This window comes from Cucumis sativus, chromosome 3 (assembly GCF_000004075.3).
Source record: "Cucumis sativus cultivar 9930 chromosome 3, Cucumber_9930_V3, whole genome shotgun sequence".
In the NCBI taxonomy this organism is placed as follows: Eukaryota; Viridiplantae; Streptophyta; class Magnoliopsida; order Cucurbitales; family Cucurbitaceae; genus Cucumis; species Cucumis sativus.
The window spans coordinates 17,276,019-17,293,714 of record NC_026657.2 but is presented as its reverse complement, the minus strand read 5'-3'; the positions used below and the strand labels follow the sequence as shown (position 1 = coordinate 17,293,714).

The 17,696-nt window shown below is 29.2% G+C and overlaps 2 protein-coding genes across 2 annotated transcripts; both read right to left on the bottom strand.

Annotated features, from left to right (window-relative positions):
• Positions 1-206: 206 nt before the first annotated feature.
• LOC105434882 (hypothetical protein) lies at positions 207-2,810 on the bottom strand. Its single transcript, XM_011653091.2, has 2 exons — positions 2,594-2,810; positions 207-499 (listed from the first exon to the last, which is right to left on the bottom strand). The coding sequence occupies exons 1-2, from the start codon at positions 2,715-2,717 to the stop codon at positions 261-263; spliced, it is 363 nt and encodes a 120-aa protein (XP_011651393.1). The 5' UTR covers positions 2,718-2,810; the 3' UTR covers positions 207-260.
• A 1,384-nt stretch (positions 2,811-4,194) lies between these two features.
• LOC116402915 (putative protein TPRXL) lies at positions 4,195-4,797 on the bottom strand. The gene has a single exon (XM_031883395.1). It carries the CDS (start codon positions 4,795-4,797, stop codon positions 4,195-4,197), a length of 603 nt encoding a protein of 200 aa, XP_031739255.1.
• Between the last annotated feature and the right edge of the window lie 12,899 nt (positions 4,798-17,696).

The following is a 17,696-nucleotide window of genomic DNA, read 5'->3' as shown; positions in this document are numbered from 1 at the left end:
CAACCACCTTCTGTACTATACTCTTTTAAATCCATTAGCATTTTCACAATATATATATATATATATTTATGTAAAAACCTATTGTTATTATTTAGCTAATTTGAAGATACTAAAAGTGAACAATTTTAGAAATATATAAAGTAAAATAGAACAAATATGAAAGTACATTAATTAATTAAAAAAAAAAAAGAAAAAGAAAGTAGCATTTTAACCTTATAACTAAAATAAAATTAAAGATAGGGTTTGTATTTAATTATGAACTAACAGGGATGTTCACGATTGAAGGTGCTACAATTTTGTGGTGGCGGAGTATTCCTTTTAACGCCGAGGCAGCTGTCGTAGCGGGGCGGCCGGTCGCATTCGCCGGCGGAAACTTGGGTGGCGTTGTTAGTTGAGCTTGTTTCGAAGTCTTGAGAATCGGCCAACATTCTGCTGATGTGCGACTCCATTACGAAATTTGATTTAATATCCTCCTCTTCAACCATGTATTTTACTAAACCTAATCAAACAAACAATTTTTTTTTTTTTCCAATTTGTGTTCAATTTTCATTATTTTAGTGTTTCCATCATAATCATTTACGTATTCCATCATTTTCTAACTTCTCAACCACCTTCCACACAAACACAAAAATTTTATAATTTATACTTTCTTAAATACAAAAATAAATAAATAAATAAAAACTTGTGGTCAAACAATAGATATACAATGTTAGAAGTTAAAATAAATTTTCTCTATAATAAGATCGCCATATAAATTATTATAAAATTTAAAATACAACAACTAAATTGTCATTTTTATAAAAGCTTAGGAACTAAAAATGATTTTTAACTTATCTAAAAACAATGAAAAAGTTCGATTTTTGGTAAATATGCTTTTAGTCATAGGTGCATTTTGAAAACTTAGACACCCAATCCAAAAGTTTCTTTTGTTTTGAACAAAATTATATTATCGTGAAGCTTTTGTTGTAGAAAATTATCATAAATGGTTTTTTAAGTTTAACTTTTTAAGACTAACACTTCGAAAATATGTTAAACTCTTTTTTTTTTTTTTTTTTTTTTTTCTGTTCGAGATTTAGTCAAGTAAAGTTAACTTTTCTGTTGTAAAGTATTTTGAACTTTCTTAGTGAAATCTCTGTAGGATTTATAATGAGATTCTACTAAATGTTTTAAATGTTATTTAATCTTTTCAAATCTCATCCAAATCTTTGGTCTCTTAAACAATTTCTAATTATCTTTGTCCAATCTTAAATAATTTTTCAAATTTTCATATGAACTTACTAATGATAAAAATAGATTTTAGAGGATGACTTCATTGACATCTTCAAATTTTAGAAAAGATCAAAATTTTCTATACATTAAGTAAGATTTAGATGTTTATCTGTGTAAGATTTCATCAAAGCTCAAATATATAGAATTTTGGTGTTTATTATGTCTAAGACTTAACCAAGAAAGTGCAAATATATATTCAGGATCTTGGTCCATGCTAATTTGTCTATGATGAACACTGAAAACGACCTAACTTTTCACATATTATGCCATCTTTCAAATTATCCTCTCAATTTTTCTTCAGTCATCTTTATTAATCTTGTATTATCTTGCAAATCTTAGAACTAATTTATGTTTACATGAATTTTTAATTTGAATTTTTATCAATTATTTTTTCAAGTTTCTCCCATTTGTGTAATATGAGATGGTGCAAATTTTAAATTCTGTAAAGATAAAACAAAAAAAAAAAAAAGATCAGGTAAGATTTGTAAAAATGAAGTGAATACCGAAAGAGTTTAAAGGAACGGATAGTTTGGATATATGATAAAAGAAAAGATATTTTTAAAAATAGCAAAATAAATTAAAATATTTACAAGCTATAGCAAAAATTTTTATTCATTGATAGTCTACTATCACTATAACATATCGATAACTATAATTTACTATAGATGGTAAGTATTTTGTAAAACTTGTTATTTTTAAAAATTTTCTTTTATTATTTTAAAAAATGATAATTTATTATTTGAAAATTTCTACATTCTTCTTTAAAATAGTTTTTTAAAAACAAGTATATCAAACACGTTTTAATTATTTTTTATATTTTTTAAATTTTGAAAACTCAAGAATGAAAATGAATCCGGAAACAAATGACGCTTAAAGTTCAAGAAAGACTTATTACATAGATTTTTTAAAGTCTAAAGATCAAATAGACCTAAACATCAACGTTAAAAACTATAATTATAATTATAATTTTAGCCTTTTAAATATATTAAGGATGATATATATTTATATATAAATACATGTACATATATAATTATGTTTTCAATGCCAAAGTGAAGTTAAAATACATTTTTAGTTTTTGTAAACTTATTAGACACTAATCTTAAAAATAGAGTACTAATAAAATTGACTTTTTGATAATGTGTAAAGATTAAGTATTAGAGCAAATCTAAAAAGTAGAACGTATGAATAACCAAAATGAGTAAAGGCCAAATATTTTTATCTTTTAAGTACCAAGCATTTGAAGGAAAGGAAGCTCCTCGTCTAAGTATTTATTAGAAGTATTTTGCTGAATAAAAAAAGATTTAAAATTTATTGGCAAACTTACCCCCGGAAGTGTGGTTGTTGAGTGGTTTAAAGGATGTAAGAGCACCGCCGCATGCAGTTGGAATGAGCATCATAAGCATCATCGCCATGGCGGCTGGTATCATCAGCGCTGGTGCAGTCGCCATTGCCGTTTCTGGTTTTGATAACGGCTATGGGAGGCGGAGGAATGGGCCTAAGGATTTGGGAAGGAAGAAGAATGAGGGGATCCTTTTGAGTTTGGCGATGAGCTTAATTTTATATATTAATGTCTAAATAGTGTTATATTCATTATTTTGGTCGACTTCAATAGTGTTATTCGTTGTTCCTACTTATTGTTTTGTCCCTTTTTTAAAACAAATCATTATTATTTTCTTAACATTTTGATGTGATGTTTTGCTACTTCTTTGTTACTTCATTGTTATTTGTTACTGTGTTATAACATTGATTTTCAATAGTTCAATTTCCATGGTTTTCCAAGGAAAAACAATGTTAATTTTCAATGTACTTTGATCCAATTTGGATTGACAAACTCATTTGATGAAAATAGAAATGAACTTTCAAAGTAAATTAGGACAGCTTTTTTCAAACAAAATTGTGTTGGCTGTGAATCATATGTTTTTGGATTCTCTTTTAGTCATGTGGTGTAGTGTCACGAAACACAAGTGTCAATTATAAAACGGTGCACTTCCATGCCCCACCCCAATTCCCTCTCTACGATGAAATGGAGATGTGATCGTCCAAACAGTCTACGCCGATATTCTTTGAGAAGTAACGTGTCGATTGCCTAGTAAGCAAAATTAAAATGTATTCATAAAGAAATCTAACGCAAAATTATAGCTTATGTGGATTGCAAGAACTTCATTGATATTTCAATTCCAAGTACTTCTAGTACTGCTTCTAACATTCAATACAAAACCACTACACATGACAACATCAGTACTCGGACTTTCCTTGCCTAGGCTACCATATGCTACGTGAGTAGACAATGACCACTACAAAAATGATGTGATCAATGAGACACGGTAGGTAATCAAGGTTACAAGTTCAATGATGGAAATATATGAACAGACCAGCATCAACAGAAGCATCTGTACCAATTTGAAACAAGTAGGTAGCAAGAGCAATAGATACACTGAAGCCATGGGAAGAGGGAAACCAGTTAGCAATCCCAATCTTGTGAAGAATGGTGTACTTGACGCACAAGGAGGCAACAAGAATGTCATTCATGGGCCAAACAGTAAGGGTGCCACCAGTTAGGACATAAACTAATTCTACAATGGACAGAGTAGGCATGGCAAAATTCAACGAAGTGACCTAACAAAGAAATGTATTGTTGACATATGGGGAGATCACAACTCGACATCCACGCACATGAATGGTATGATAATCATTGCTACTGAGATCATCAAAATCAGACGGTAGATTGACAATAACTCCCGAATTAGTTTGGGATAAAATGGGTCAACATCCAAGATAGTTCGAGATAGACCAGACTAACTAATCAACTCCATAATCCCAACACAGGACTGATGCCTATCAAAGACATTTACTTCATCAGCCAAACGTTGTTACACCACATACTTTCACCTCTGAGCATTCTCTTCATGATGAAAGGTAATGTCATCAAAGGACAAACTGAATATTACAAGAAAGTTTCTGTTGACTAATCTTGGTGGTGACAACCCGAGGCCTCATGGAGCTTTTGGACTTCTTTAGGGACGTATGGACAGAATACTCTATCGCACAAGGAGATGGAACAGATCCATGAACCATTGGCAAGGAAGGAGTAGATGGAACACTCAGAGAATCATGGGGAGGAGATACAAAGGGAATAGTGCCCGAGAGAGGATCAGAGGATCGCTGTTGGGGAAGGGTTTTCGAGGAACTACTAGTAGAATAAGATAAACTCTTGGAAGGCCCCGAAGCCATAGACCCCTTACCTTTAAAGGAAGAAGGAATCGAACCTTGTCCATGGCTCTTGGAAGTGGAAGGAGTTAAACCAAAATGAGATTTATGTAGTTCAGCCGAAGGGACGGTATCACGAGAAACAAACCCAGAATCCAAATCAATGGACACATGGAAAACACCAAGCGCTTCAGCATGAATAGAGGAAGAGCTATCAAAACTAATGGTTTGAGGAATCTTACCACGATCAGCAAGATGAACATACGAACGGTGCGAAGGAATGCTTTTAAACCATTTTTCGTGCATGCACACCCCATGCATGTTGAGACGAACAACAAAATTTCATGGATGAACAAAGGGTTCTTAATAGTATCCTCGACGTGTATTCACCATTGTGATCAAGAAGCAAGACTAAAGACACTGAAGATGATAGAAATTCTTCCAACAACGGTTCTCGCCTTTCACCAAAATTGAAATAAATGAAAGAGTGCAAAACAACTGCCCATGAGCCTCAATAAGAAGTGGGCTTGGACAGGTGAATAGAAAGCCCATAAGAACACACCTTTATGAATTGTTAAGTGAGCTTGAGACAAACCCCTAGTCCAACTCGTAGGTGCTCAAAAGAAGCCGTATCAAGGGGTTTGGTGAAGATATCTGCGTACTCAAGTGCTGACCAAACATGAGTGAGAGAAATAATCTTATTCTTCAACCAGATCTTGAATAATTAAGATGATGGTTTATATCAATATGCTTGGTTCTACTATGTTGAACAAGATTCTTGGAAATATCAATGGCACTCATGTTTCCACAATAAACAATCATAGTTTTCTGCGATAAATCATACTCTGCAAGCATTTGTTTCATCCATATGAGCTGGGAACAAGCACTACCAGCTGCAATATATTCAGCCTCCGCTGTAGATAAGGACACATAATTTTGCTTCTTAATGAACCAAGAGATCAGGTTGTTGCCTAAGAAAAAACCTCCTAAAGTAGACTTCCTGTGATTTGAACAACCAGCCCAATCAGAATCACAATAACCGACTTGGGACGAATTGGTATCATATATGTACTACTACAAAAATTGGTTTACTTGACGCTAGCAACTTTTACATACTTGACGTTTTTATTAAAAAAACGTCAAGTATGAACTATGTTAAAGAAAAAACGTCAAGTATAGTCTTAAAAAATATGAAGTTTTCACGAAATTTTTTTAATTACTTTATGTTAGCTTTATTTGACGTTTTTTTTTTTTTTTTTGCGTCAAGTATAAAGTAGATTTTACTTGACATTTTATTCGGGTTAAAAGTAGTGAACATTTACTTGACACAAAAAACATGTCAGGTATGGTTTTAAAAAATAAATTTTTTACGTTAACTTTTATATGACATGGTTTTCGCATCAAATATAGTGAATATTTATTTGACAGTTTATTCGCATCAAATATAGTGGAGATTTTACTTGACGTTTTTTTCGTGTCACGTATAGTGGACATTTACTTGACGCGAAAACAACGTCAAGTATAGTTAACATTTTTTATTTAACACTTTTAAAATGTCAATTGCCAAAATATCAAATATAAAACGTTTAAAAATATGAAAATAAAAAGTATAAAAATCAACTTATTAAAATAATTTTTTAAAATCAACTTATTAAAATAATTTTTTTAAAAATCAACTTATGAAAATAAATATTTTGAAAATTTTCACTTAAATAATTTGAAATCTCTCATTAAATTAAATTTATTAAAATCTCTCGTTAAAATAAATTTGTTGAAAATTTTCCTTTAAATAAAATTATTGAAAATATTTCCTTAAATAGATTTATTAAAATATTTTAATGAAAAACTCATTAAATAAATTTATTAAAATATTATTAAATAATTTTTTTGAAATCTTTCACTAAAACAAACTTTTACAAATCTTTGACTAAAATAAATTTGTTGAAATCTTTACTTAAATTAAATTTATTAAAATCTTTCTTTTAAATAAACCTATTGAAAATATTTTATTTAAATAAATTTATTGAAACCATTTCTTTAAATAAATTTATTAAAACATTTTAATGAAAATTTTATTAAATAAATTTATTAAAATACTTTAATAAAAAATTGTTAAATAAATTTTTTGAAATTTATCACTAAAATAATTTTTTGAATTCATTAAAATAAGTTTATTGAATCTTTCCTTTAAATAATTTTATTGAAAATATTTCATTAAATAAATTTATTAAAATATTTTATACAAAATTTATAAATAAATTTATATATTTTAATGAAATCTTTCATTAAATAAATTTATCAAAGTATTTTGATGAAATGCTTATTTAATAAATATTAAAATATTTTAATGAAAACATTATTAAATGTATTTGTTAAAAACTTTAACGAAAATATTATGAAATAAATTTATTAAAAAAATTAATAAAAAATAATTAAATAAATTTATTGAAATCTTTCATTAAAATAAATTTATTTAAAATTTTCCTTTAAATAAATTTATTGATAATATTTTTAAAAATAAATTTTATAAAATATTTTAATGAAAAGATTACTAAATAAATTGATTAAAATATTGTAATGAAAAGATTATTAAAGAAAATTTTAGAAATCTTTCACTAAAATAATTTATTGAAATCTTTTGTTAAAATAAATTTATCTTTTGTTAAAATAAATTTATTGAAATATTTTACCAAAACAGATTTGTTGAACTGTTTCACTAAATAAATTTATTTAAATATTTCATCAAAGAAATTCATTAAAATATTTTATTGAAATGATTATTAATGAAATTTATTGAAACATTTTAATAAATTTTAAATGGATCAACTTTTTCCATTGTTTAGTTTTTACTTTGTAGTGTAGATTAATAATAGATCCAATTTATTGGTATATCTCCATAATTATTTACTTTTACACATCATTTATCACTACTCACATAAAAAAAATTACAAATTTTGTGACATGATTAGACAATTTGATAAACAAAAATAGGTGATATCCAGGAGATGCATATCTAAATATTGTATTGGTAAGTGATATAATATTAAGTTCTCGCACATCAACTTGATTTTATGAAGTTTTGTTTAATAAAAAAATCATTTTATTAAAGTGAGCATATATAACTCAATTCAGTTATTTACCCAAAAAAATTAAAATCAAAATAATTTAGGGTTTCTTTTTTCTTTTTTCGTTTCTTTTTATGGAAAGATTGAAGATCTTGGAAACCTAAAACATAATTTAAGAAAATTGTTTAATGATAGCGAAAATTAAAAATAAATTAATAAAAACAAATAAATTGAAACAAAAACTCACAAACCGCTCTATTTAATTTTTTAAAAAATGATATAATTAAAAAATATATTATCAAAAACTAAGAAATAAAGAAAAATAATAATAATAACAAATTGAAAACAAGGTACAAATCCATTGTTTTCTAATTTTCACCCTTTCAACTTATTTTCTATTATCAATTCCTAATTTCTCCTATAAAAACCTTCTTTCCTAATTCAAAAAATATTCATCATCTCAAATCTTTATATTCTCATGATCAATACATGGATCTTCCTCAAAAGTTAACCAAAACTCATGTAATTTTCTTTCTTTTTTAATGTCTCTTTCATTTTTTTCTATAGAAATTTTCATGTTGATTATTAAAAATGATTAGTGGGCTTTTTTTTCAACTTCCTCAATAACACTTCTTTCCTTTTATATATTGTTAAAAGAGGTATCCAATGAAAAGATGAAAAATGTATTGCTTTCCAAGTTTTAACCTTAAAACAATATATATGGAAAAATTTATATTTATATATTGTTAAAAAAGCTTGTTTTATTTTATATTTATATATGAAAAAAATAATTTTTTGAAAAGTTTATCAAATATATTTATTGAAATATTTTAATTAAATTTATTAAATTCATTTAATTAAAAATATCAAATAAATATATTAAAATATTTTATTTCCCTATATTTAGTAATCCCTCACGTCTCCACGATGAAACCCTATTCTCATCTCCACGCTTCCACACAACACAGGCGAACGACCACTTCTTCAAATCGACGGACGACTTCCACACAACACAGAGTGGCAAACGGCGAATGGCTTCCACACGACGAACGCTTCCACCCGCCGAACAACTTCCACCCGGCAAACAGCTTCAACCCGACGAACGGCTTCCACGCAGCGAACAACTTCCGCACGGCGAACTGCTTCCGCGTTCAAAGGTTTTTATGCTCCTCATTCTTATTGTATTTAACATTTTTCAATGAATAATGCTCCCTTGAATTTGATTTATATCTTGTAATTAAGGATGATATTGTAAACCCAAAGTGAGAAAAACACAAAGGGAAGAAAATTGAGAATGACTCTCGTATATTTATATTTATTTGTGTTATATGTTTATGTTGTTTATGTTCAAATTCGTAAACAAATGGTATAATCTAATTGACAAATAGAGAAGACCATCATTTTTCTTTATTGTTGTTTTTTACAGGAATGAGTAATGAAAAATTAAGGGTGACTCTTGGATGTTTTAGACCGTAATTAATTTGTTGTCATTATGGTTATAATTATCATATTGATTTGTTTATAGTAATGAGTAATCAATTGGTATATTTACTCTTTGTAAGATTCATACTTTTGAATGCCATTTTTTTTTTTATAGTAATGAGTAATGAATTGATATATTTACTATTATTGGTAAGATTCATACTTTAGATGAATGCCATCAAATGCAATTCAATTACAATTTGTACTTTTTTTTATGGTAAATGACAAATATTGTCTCTAAAGTATAATGACAATGTTAAATTTACTTCCTTGAACTTTCAAAATTAATATTTAAGTGATCCAACTTATCTATATTTTTAAATTAGACCGTCAAATTTAATTATACACTAAAAAGAATGGGTGTATGAGGCAATTCAAAGGCAATTCAAATATTTCTTAATATGTAAATTAATGGGTTTTTAATGATTATTGTCTTGAATTAGGATTCATAAATTAAATTAGACCCTCAAATTGGATCTTGTGTGCATCATTATATCCCAATTACACATGCATCTTGGAAGCTGGTGCCGACTGTGTAACGACCCAACTTTTCTAAGTAAGTCGAGATCGTTAAATTTTAACAAATAAAGACTTTGATTAATATAAAACAAAACGTAAACAATTAAAAAAAAAAACATCTTCAAGTCAGGCCTGATTTTTAAACATTCAAGAAAACATAAAATAATAATATTTACAACAAACGTTTGTAAACTAAATTTCAATTCATTTTAAACCTCACAAGAACCCATAAGCGGAAGCAAAAACACGTTTCCTATGGCATCACGTTTCCTTCCTGCCCCTCGCCTGTTTGCTGCCTTTATTACCTTTGCCTGAAAATTTAAACATAAGAAGGGTGAGTATTTAAATACTCAGTAAGAGACCCTCTACTGGTCTCGTCAGGGGAAAATAAATTGTTAAAGTTCTATTGGGACACCCTGTACAGTCGCAGTCTTGTGATCCCGTAGGATACACATCTTAGTCTAACGCCCCGAGGGACGTACATATCAGTCTAACGCCCCGAGGGACGTACATATCAGTCTAGTGTTCTGCAGAAACACATATCAGTCTAATGCTCCCGAAGGTGCACAATAAATTGGTGATCCCGTGGGACACCTACAAGGTAAACATCCCAATACAATCTAACAATTTTCCCCTCATTCCATTCAACCCATCTTTCAGTTACTTCAAGTCACAAAGTTCTTTCTTTCAACATCCTAACAGTCAACTTATTTTACTACAGTCATATGTCTGTCAATAATATGCTAATACATCAGTCAATCCACTATACAGTCAATGCACCCCTCAGTTCACCAGCACACAGTCATACTTTAGCGTAATCATACACCCAATCTAAACGAGAATCTCATACAAACACAATCTACAATCTCCGTCCTGTCCACATACACACATTTATATATAGATTCCATGACAATCACGACATACATTCGACGACAAGTCTACTTCAATTCATATACATTCATATATATTTTCAGTCAACCCACAGTATACATTCAACACACATACAGTTCACAATCACAATTGAGTCCAGTAGAAAATCCCTTACCTGGATCTTTATGTAAAATTACTTAGTCGAACTAACTTCAACAAACAAACCCCAAGAGTAAAAAATCGAACTCCAACAAAGCTTAAGGCGTAACTCAAGGACACTAACTCGAAATCACTGATGTCGCCTTCAAGAACAAAGATCAATTCAACCAATTAAACAACATCACATCTTAATGTATTTACAAATGTAAGACCTTATTACCGAACAATCTCATCCTTACCAATATCTTGTAACAAGACTTTGACCATCGACGTTAAATAGAAGTTGCCGCAGGATCTACACAAAAGACATCGTGCAAAACACTTCTGCACGCGAACCGGTCCGCGATTCGTAAATGGGACAGCGGTTATCGACGAAGACAGAATGGTTCGGACGTTCAACAGCAGTTACGCGCGGACGGGAGTAGCCCGGCAACGTAGCCGAACTCGTGCGATGCGGCGTGACCTGCGTCGGCGAGGCTGTTCGTGACTGAGGCGTGTGACTTGCCTCGCGGACGGAGATAGAGACGGCGGAGACGGTTGCAGAACCGTGGCTTCGACAGAGACAGAACCGGCTGAGACGGCTGGGCTGCGGCGGAAGAGCAACGGCGCCGCAGATCTGGATCAGACAGTTACGAGGCGGCTGCTGCAAGGCTGCTTCGCGAACGGAGATGGAGAACGGAATGGAGAAGATGGATGGGGGTCGCGGTCGCACGGGGAAGAAGAAGGGAGAAAAGAAAAGAAAAAGAAAAAGAAGAAGAGAAAAGAAAAAAAATAAAGAAATTTTTTAATATTAAAATAAAAATAAAAAAAAATATATATATATATTTACCTTTTCTTTGGGCATTACAGACTGAGTTGAAAGAAAAAATATACAATATGATTGAGGTATGTAATCATTCTTCTCATTTGGAAATCATGCAAATACTACACACTTATTGTATATTTTGAGTCATACTATCTTGTGGCTATCCTGTAGCCTTGGTAGCCCCATAGCCTTGGTCTTGATGCAATCCTGTGCGGCAATCCTGTAGCCTTGGTAGCCCCGTAGCATTGGTAGCCAATCATGTATATATTACACAGTTATTGTATATTTTAAGTTGTATTATGTGTGGCTATCCTGCTATAGTAGCCAATCATGCATATACTGGTAAATGTAAATATATTTATAAAATAATTTTTATTTTAATCTAGCACATAATATAATATATATGCATTGTTAATTGGTTGTGTTATAGTGTTCTTTACAAGTAGGTACGGTTGAATGTGAATATTATGTCATGAGATACATGCAAGAAATTGTGACTAAGGACACAAACATTATCACTGGTGCGGTATGTTTTTAAACTATTTACATTGTAAAGTTATAGATAGTATATTATGACTAACTCAAATATTTTACAAAGTGTATTCTACTTTTTATGTTTTATAGATTGATACAAGAAGCCCATACACACAGCTTGAATTGGATAGACGAGGGGAGTGGGCTGGATTTTTAGCTCGGTACATATGATAGACACACCTAGATATGATCATGTTAATTTTGTAAATGGCTAAGATATGAGAATGCTCATAACCTTTTTTGTGGAAACGTTTTGTTCATAGCCATTATGAGGGCAAAAGATATATGGGGATAGGCTTCAATTTTGATTATATAAGACAACTATTATCATTTAATATTTTGGAATAGGACACATATAGGAAATTTTAGTTGGCTATATTGGATTGGAATTGTGTAATTGTTGATGACATTGTTGAGAATAATGAAATTATTGCTGGTTTACATATTATACTAAACTTTTTGTCCTTTTTTTTTGTTGTATAATTGTTCGTTGGAGAATTTGTTTTGTTTATGGATATGTCTTATTGAAGCAAATGTATGTAATGCATGAAATAAAAAATGAAAAAAGAAAAATTTAGTATATTTAATATATTAATAAATGGTATACATGACATTAAATACATGTCATATATACTATCTTATTTGAGTCAAATATACCATTTTACTTGATGGATATATAGTGTCAACTATAAAATTTTACTTGACATATACATAATGTCAAATATACTATCTCACTTGACAGGTAAATAGAGTCAAATATATATCTTACTCGACTTGTAAATAGTGTCAAGTATACTATCTCACTTGACAGGTAAATAGAGTCAAGTATATAATTTACTCGACGTGTAAATATTGTTAAGTATACTATCTTACTTGACACAAAAATGATGTCAAGCAATAGAGTACTTGACGTTTTTTTAGTGTCAAGTAATAGAACTATACTTGACAGTCGATTACTTGACGCTTTTTAAAACGTCAAGTATAGATTTACATGACACTGTATTAATGTCAAGTAATTCAATTTTTGTAGTAGTATAATAGATACTGGACCAAAGTTGTCCTGAGAGCTAGGGCTCGCACGGTCCTGATCAGATCATATTACATAAGCATTATATCAATGATATTGCCAATTTTTCCAATTATGTAGCATGATCTCAGGCCAAAGTTGCCCCGAGATCATACTACATAAGCATTATGTCAATGATATTGTCAATTTCCCCAATTATGGCAATGGTCAACATGAAAGTTTCTCCATCATTCACTCCACCAACCTATTTCTTATTGGGGGTTAGTCATTTTTAGGCCAATTAGTTTAAGTTAAAGTTCAATCTTGATGATGCGCTCGACCGAAAGGGGTTGAGATAAATCATTCAAAGAGGTTTTTAAATTTGGGGAGAATCTCATGATCAATCTCAGTCGAGATTGACCTCGAGAAAAATAAAATTATGAATTTAAAAAATTGTGCTACTTTTAAAATATAAAACAAAAAATGTACTAGTTTGGTCAGTTTTCCTAAATTTAACCCCATTATCATACAAGTTCTCCTAAATTAACCGCAAGTATAAACTTACTTTGTTGACTCAATTAATTTGTGGATGGTTTACAGATTGATTCTCAGCAGCTCTAAATGATTCAAGTATCATTTATTCAAAAGAATTAAAATACATAAACAACCAAATGAAAAATGATGATTGGTAAAAAGTTGAAAAGTTGTTGAAGCTAAGTAAAATATTATGGATAAAAGTAGGGTCGCGAAAAGCAATCACCATTCACTTGAACTTTCAATTAAATCTCAATTATGTTTTAACCACAACTAAAATCTCACTATTTGGTGCATGAGCCATGCACACACAAATCAAATCTCTATGAAACATGCTTGACGCTTATACTTAAACTTTAGGTTGAGTTGCCTTTAGCTCTAAAGGTACTTCTTATTTTGCACAGTGAGATTCACATTTGTTTACTTTCTCACGCAATTAACTAATTGATCTATTTGTTTCGATTAGCTAGATGAAAGCAAGCATTAAAAAAGAAATCAGCATACACTAAACAAAATGAGTTTTAACCAAGTGTTATGTTCGTTAGAATGATGATATATTGGACCCAACCTTTAAAAGATTTAGCTGTTCATTGTAAATGATAAAGAAAGTAGGGAAGATAAAAAAGTTCATGATTCAATATATTAGGAGTAAAAATGTAAGAGTACAAAGTCAGTTCAATAGAATGATCTAGTAAAGAATTGACATATTGTGTGACATCTTATTTAACACTGAAGAACCGTCTTTACATCAAATTATATATATGTAGTTCCATTCGATGTTCAACTAAACAAGAAAGAAAAAAATCACAAATTTGATCAAACATATATGAAAACGAACTTATTTACCACTGTATATGGGTGTTGATTACATTTATTCTTAATGTAAAATGAAGTTGTCAGACCTTTTTATTCTTTTTTTCTCATAACTTAACAGGGATTGGCGCGGTTGTAAGGGTCACAGTTCTCCGATGGAGGATTATCCCTTGCTTCGCCGAGGCAACTATCATAGCGTGGCGGCCGTTCACAATTGACCACCGATGCAGAGTTTGCATTTGGAGTTCTCATTGTTTCGAACCTTAGCTCGGCTAAAATTCGACTCACATGCGACTCCATTAGAAAATCGGTGTCGATATCTCCAATCAGACGTTTCCCAAGATCTAGGGCATACAACCTTTGTTCGTGAGTTTAATTTGAGTTACTTTTCAAAATAATACTAAACTTCAGTTTTATTTAATTTAGAACTCTTAAAAGGATATTTGATCATATAGCTGCATGATAATTGCCGATTTAGGATGAGAAAATTAATAAAAATGATTCTAGTTTGATTTTAGTCTTTAAGCATGTTTAATTTTAGTTTTTGTATTTTTAATAAATCTTAAATTTAATCTCTAAAAGTTTTTTTTTAATACGTCCCTCAAAGTTAATTTTTATTTATATTAACTGTAACACTTTTTTTATTCAAGAAAATATAATATTTGAATACGTTTTCAATTTTTTGGGTGAAAATAATAACGGTAATAAATAACAATTTTTATATTAAAAATAACAATGAAGAGGTAGTATTTGACCAAATTTACAATATATTTCACATTTTAACAAAAGCTACCGAAATCAACTCTTTTAGTTAAAAAAATGGAAAGGAAAAATAGGACTGAAATCAACAAGGATTTCAAAATTCTTTTCATGGGTACAAATATCAAAGTCTATGCAAATTAGTCCCTCCATATCCCAAGTAAGTACACAGACCATGTTTTTAAATTATAAAAGCATATCTCAATCATCATAAACACTTTACTTCAAACTCACCGGAACTGAGGTTGAAAACTGGTTTGGAAGCTATAAAAGCATCACAACCAACCGCGACAAGCAGTAAAGTCACGATGGCTAGGGTGGTGCGTATGCTCAACGTTGCTGCAGCCATCTTTATGGCTAAGCTTTGATGTCGTTTTATCAGCCACGATCGCCAAGGAGCAGATGATAGGGAAGTAGAGGAAGAATAATGGTGGCTTCTTTTTTGTGGGGATGAGCTTAATTTATATTAATGTCAAATACATGCTATTCATATGTATGGTTTATTCTTGTTTGTTTTACCATATTTAGTTTAATGTTTTTATTTTTTTTTAAAAAAAAATTGTTGTTGAATACACTATATTATATTGAAATTTTACTTGGTCTAACTTCTTTGGTTATTTAAAAATGCAAAAATTTCTATATATTCATGTTTTACAAATCATTTAAAAGCTACTTATTTCGTGTTTCATGTTTTATTTAATTATCTTACATGTTTTATATATTGTGTTTATCATTTTGAATGCAAAGTTTTCTTATGTTTGGTAAATATTTTTGTTTATTTTACTATATTTGAAAATGTCTCCATTTGCAAATCAAATTGTTTATTGACTTAAACCAAATTTTAAAGTCAATATGCGTTTTCAAATGAAAGAAATAAAGAAATTTACACTGCATTTATTTTGTTCACTAAGAATGTATTTGTTATGTTTATGGATGGAAAATAGATCAACTTTTTTACCAGAGAAAAAATATATAGATTGTAGAAGTGCGTTTTTAGGGTTTATATATATACATATCTATATATATATGCATAGTACACTCTTCTAAAGTTCCAATTATAATACATAGACTAATAAATTATATATAGCGCACTTTTATAAATCTTAAGGTCAAACTCGATTAGGAAATTCTCTGATTTGTTATTCAAAGTGAAAAAAAAAAAACAAATTTAAAACCATCCCAACACCAAGTCTAATATGTAGAACTTTGTTTTTTTTTTTTCCTTTTTGATTTGTAATATGTCAACTTAAATCATGGTGTTTATATAAAACTACACTACATGCATTATTAAATTTTCAAAAAAATGACCCAAGTTTAATTGTTGAAAAAAATTATTATATGAAACAACTGTTTAAGCAAGATGCAAAGAAAAAAAAACTATTTAAAAATAAAACAAAATTTTAGAATTTATCAGATATATTCTAAAATTTTGTTATATTTATAAATACCCCATTCCTATTTTATCATAATAAAATTATTGTATGAAATTTGAAAGAAAAGAAATTAAGTGCAAGCTAATATCAAATGAGTGTGAAATTTTTCTTTCTATGTAAAAAAAGGAAATTGTAACAAGTAGTTTTAAATTTAAATATTTATAACAATTTGAATTTGGAATTGGAATTTTAAATATTTTATTAGTTTTAATTTATTTTGATAATCTCCAAATTTATTTATTTATTTTATTGAGCTCCTTAAAAATATTTTCATGGTTAGTAAATAAATATATTTCATTAACCTACTTGAAAATATTTGTTTAGAAAATATAAGGAAAGTATAAATTTAATTATATTTAATTTTTTCTATTTGTTTTATTGTTTTTTTTTAATTTAACAAAATCGATTTATTGGTTAAATTGGTCAAATTTGATTGCGTTGATTTACTATAACGTTATAGTGTAGTTGTACATACTACATCACAATATTATTCTTTCCAGATTAGTTCCATAGTATTTGACATAATGTATAGCGCATGTTGTTGGCACAATTACATTGTAATTTATACTTTTTAATAGTGTGATAAACTATCCATTCTATATCATGATCACATATTCAAATATTAATATTTATTTGCTCATATAATCATATACTTGTTGATCAATCCAAAAAATGTAACCTTAAGATGGATTTGTTAAAAACTAACAATAAGAACGATTTTCTAAATAGTGTCATTGAATCATAATCACGATTGTTTAGCTAACCAAACTTTATAATAATCAATAGAATTAAGATTCTTCAAACATAGTATACGTCAAGTAAGAATGATGTTAAAAATAGTAGATTTGGAATGCACACAAAAAGATAAAAAAACTTGGTCATCAAGATATAGTATAATTCCCCTGGGTATAGGATAATTCATATATTGCAAATATAGTGTATTTGAATAACTCAAAAAATGAGACAAAATAATATTGAAAATAGCACGTAGACAATATGTTTGACAAACAACATTCAAATTTGTTAAATCCTAACTAAATCTACTATTTGGTTACTTGACAAGATTGTCGCAACCTCTCCTATAATAATGACAAATATATATACAAATTTTTTTACTTTGTTATATTTTAAACAATTTATTAAATATTACCTAATATATTTTTAATAACAGTTTGAATTTAAATTTTACATCCTCCCCTAAAATAATACCAAATATAAATACAAGGCTTTTTTAGATTTTT